The 4,263-nt window shown below is 33.4% G+C and overlaps 1 protein-coding gene across 2 annotated transcripts in view; it reads left to right on the forward strand.

Moving 5' to 3' along the window:
* Positions 1 to 3,090, forward strand: part of LOC110036325 (thylakoid membrane protein slr0575) — a 29,574-nt gene extending 26,484 nt beyond the window's left edge. Inside the window, exons 5-9 of one of the 2 annotated variants that reach the window (XM_020740741.1) lie at positions 1,843 to 1,926; positions 2,257 to 2,310; positions 2,426 to 2,506; positions 2,694 to 2,739; positions 2,829 to 3,090. In XM_020740741.1, the coding sequence (XP_020596400.1) occupies positions 1,843 to 1,926; positions 2,257 to 2,310; positions 2,426 to 2,506; positions 2,694 to 2,739; positions 2,829 to 2,890 (327 nt within the window). In that variant the 3' untranslated portion in view covers positions 2,891 to 3,090. Of the gene's footprint in view, positions 1 to 1,842; positions 1,927 to 2,256; positions 2,311 to 2,425; positions 2,507 to 2,641; positions 2,740 to 2,828 lie in introns of those variants that run through there. The other variant, XM_020740742.1, reaches the window with a different exon arrangement.
* The last annotated feature ends 1,173 nt before the right edge of the window (positions 3,091 to 4,263 follow it).

Raw genomic sequence — 4,263 nt, forward strand, 5'->3', positions numbered from 1 at the left:
TCCAATTTGTCGTCGGAGGTCATCTGGAGAAGTTCGCATTTTCACCCGTTCTTTGGGCTTAATTGAAGTCCGATTTCGCGCAATTTCGTGAACTTCGTGTACTTTGTGTGTGTACGTGACGAAAAAGTCGTGACGAATGTTTTCCTAAGGCTTGAAGTCCTATTTGGAACATTTTCCTTGAATCTTCGCAAAACAGCTCATAACCGCTCGTTCATAAGACGATGGTCTTGTGCCAAAGATGCTAGACATCAAAGGAAAATAGGAATTCGCTGGAGTTTCTAGAAAGGTGAGTCTCAATTCTAGTTTTCTAAGATGGTCCATAGGAATTTCTAGAGCTAGAACCTAGGCTCTAAGGAGGAGAAGAAAAGACCTCACAAAAATGAGGTCAACACATCACCACCAAAAAAGTCTAGAAGAATATGCCTGGGCATCCTAGTATGGGTTCTTATTATTTACTCGCCTCTTTTCTCATGCTGAATGCGCATAAATGCAAGCTCAACCGAAAGAATTCCATGTAATGATTAACCTGTCTCCAAAAAGTTGCTCCTTTTTAAAAAAACACAAATATTATATATTCAAATAAATAAATTAATATATACACTACCCCTACCTATTTCTACACAATCTTTGGAGTAGCCATCCAAGGTCCAATACAAGATTTTAAGTATTTTAAGCCTCCATTTATCTCTACAAAATCCCTTTAGGTTGGATGACATACTTAAATCTTGTATTGAACAATAATATAATCGAACAAAAAGGGGAAAGGTGAAAGCCTTGACGTCCTTGAATGACAGATACTGTTTCAAGGAGCCATATTACATGTCTATAGTGAAGGTAGCTTTATTCGGTTGTTATGAAAGTCATCACCTTAGGAGTCTTTCTACCATTATTAGATTTCATTTGGACAATATACTCATGCTTGCTAACAAAAAAAATCCTTAGATTAATGGTTGGCAAAATGCCATCATTAGACAAGGGTACTTAAACAAATTTAGAATGTTGAACTTTGAGATTACCATCTAATTTGTCATAATAATTTGCCTCATCAACTTAGATTATGAGCAGCAAACTTCTCCAATAACATTGAAGCAATTCAGATTATATGGGAAGTCGTCATAATGATTTGTTCTTTGTAGAGCCTGCAACTCGTATACATTGAAAGTTTTTTTCATGATTTGAATAGTACTTAACCATAAGGGCTTATTCCCGTGGGACACCATGAATCATTAATATTCCCCCGTGGGAAACAATAACTTCTGAATATGTAGTCCTAAATTTCATTACTAGCCTTAACATAAGCTCTCTCACATGACTTTGAAGAATATTAACTGTGGAAACTCGCTCTTGGAAGAGACTATGAATCATGAATATGAAAGTCCTCAAATGAGCGAACCAAAATTTTCGGTGGTGCTTTATTTGCTATTTAATATATTTAATAAAAATTCATTTTTAACCAAAACCAATTATAAAATGCTGGGAGTTCTTTAAGAGCCGTTAACTATCATTTCTTGTGTTTAGTTGTTGATTTCTTCTCATTGCATTAACTTGTTTTTGAAATTTAATCTTAAATTATGTTTTAGAATATTGGACTTTGAAATGGGGATTTTATTATGTTTTAAATGGCTGATCAAAGGTGACTAGGATGAAAGATGTGGAAAAAAATTAATTTGTACAAGATATGTTTAACACCTCATTCATTATTCAACTGCGATGAATAAAAAATGAGCATTTATAAAGTTTATCCCAAGTAGTTAGCTAGAAGGCTAATAATGATGATGATATAATAACACTTTGTAGAATCATAAACCTTATTGTTTAGATATTGAGCTCTTCTCCTTTCAGGTAAGGAATGATGTCACGCGATTTTGTTATGGGGATGAGCAACACTTAGATGAGGCCCTAAAAAGAATCTTTCAGTATGGTCTGGTAATTTATATTAATTTATTTCTGATTTTAGCATCCATCTTTCATCCATTTCTGTTTTGGGGCATTTACATGCGCACACAGTTCTCATGCATTTACGTATCTCATACCTGAACTTTCATATGTAAACACATAGCAGTCAAATATTTAAAATCACGTCAAAAATAGCACTATTATTTTCTTTTAGATTGATATACACATTTTCATGCATAGTTTAAAGCACCTAAATATGAAAGTTTTGATGTGAGATATGTAAATACATAAATATTGTGTGCCGCATGTAAGTTTCCCTTTGTTTTTTTTTCAATCTGTACACTTTATATTGAGCTTCAGGGAGGCGGCATTTCAAGGCGCAGTGGACCAATTCTGAGAATGATCCGTGAAGAAGTGAGCCCATGGTGATTTTGATTTTTAATATTTCAGGGCTTATGGAGGCACATTGGACCTGTCTATTGTTTCCTATTTGTTATCTTGATTAATTCTTTAAATGCCTTTCCTTTAGGTCGGTGTAGATGGAAAATACTGTTTAGTTCTCGTGTTTGAAGCAAAATCTCTGCAATTATCAGATTTTGAGCAAAGACAGGTGTGGATTTTGAACTTTTTACAACTTCAGCAGTATTTAAAGGCACCCAATTAGTTCTTTACTAAATCCTAAGCAGACCCATTATATATTGAGACATTGCAGTATATTGTTTTAAACTTATTTATCTTTCTTTAGCATTCCGTAACAGTTTTAACACTAAAAGAGGCAATTTCTAATTCTGATTCAGGCGAAGTTTGAATCATTTTTTGGGCCAGGAATCACTGCTGAAATAGGTGATTTTTTTTTTCTTAAAATATTGAGAAATCAATTTCAGCTATTTCCCAGATTTATTGATATTGGGCCAGTAATTTTGCTAATGTAGCTAAAGGAGAGGGTAACGATGTGTATGAAGTAAGGCTTATTTCGCAAACAACTCTACTTTGAAGTTCAAAGAAATGAAGATTTGCTCGTCCTTCAAAACTGTGAATCTTATTTATTTCTTTCTATAATTTAATCTCTTACAGTGGTTGATATGTAATTATTAAAGCAAGGCCAGCGTGATACTATTTGCTCGCATTTGCTTTTGTACATAAAATCGAAAATGTTACAACTCAATTTTGATTCTTAATTATGGTTCCTCTACCAGAGTGATAATTTTGGAAAAAATATTACCTCGGGACTTCGCAGGAGCAGTTGCCCGCAGAGTCCAATTAGCGGAAGTCACGTGGAATCTTGGCCCCACAGATGAAATAAAATAAATAAAATTTCGTGCGAGACCAGATCCGAAACACAATCCGATCAATTTCTCGCCGCTTTCATAAAATTATTTCGCACCCGATTAGGGGTGTAAACGAATCGAACACGAACGAACAAAGCTTGTGTTCGTGTTTGGTTCGTTTGAAATTTAGTTTGTTTGAAATAAGCTTGTGTTTGAAATTGTTCGTGAAGTCAATGTTCGTGTTCGTTTCTTAACGAACGAGCCGAACAGAAGCTGTTCGCGAACGACGAGTCAATTTGACATCCCTAATATTAATATATAAAAATAATATATTATATTAATTATATAACTTATATTATTTAAATATATAATATCTATATTAGTATATTTCTAATATAGTATATTAATATATTATTATTAGAAATTTATTATATATTATAATTTATAAAATTTAATTTTTTAAAATATAATAAATTTTTATATAATTATTTTAAATTATTTTATTTTTCGAACAGTAACGATTCGAACACGAATGAACGCATCACTGTTCGTGTTTGGTTCGTTTAACTAACTGACCAAAAAAAATTGTTCATGTTCGTCTCGTTTACTTATCGAACGAATCGAACACGAACTCATTGATGAATCGAACACAAACTGTTCGCGAACAACGAGCTTTTTTTGACAGCCCTATACCCGATGGAGTCCATTGCTCTATTGCCAGCTGAAGAAACATTTCGCAGCTTCGGACGCATGCAACTACGGTTTTTGGAAGAAATATTTCTTCGAGTTTGTGTTTGGTTTGATGGACTCCTCCATTTTACATCTATCCTAAATTTTATTATTCTTATATAAGTTATGACATCTAAATAAATTGTTTTTGTTCTATAACACAATAATAACAAACTAATAATACACCAATAACACATAATAACAAACTAATAACACATAATAATATAATTATAGACTCTCTAACCAACGGTATAACATGTGGGGAATATTCCCTGCGTGTTATACCACGGGTTATAATGCTGTCCCACATGTTATACAGCCGTCATATAACACTTCCCTAGCCTGCGGTATAACACTTGTGGAATATTCC

This window comes from Phalaenopsis equestris, unplaced genomic scaffold (genome assembly GCF_001263595.1).
Source record: "Phalaenopsis equestris unplaced genomic scaffold, ASM126359v1 Scaffold205151, whole genome shotgun sequence".
Classification (NCBI taxonomy): domain Eukaryota; kingdom Viridiplantae; phylum Streptophyta; class Magnoliopsida; order Asparagales; family Orchidaceae; genus Phalaenopsis; species Phalaenopsis equestris.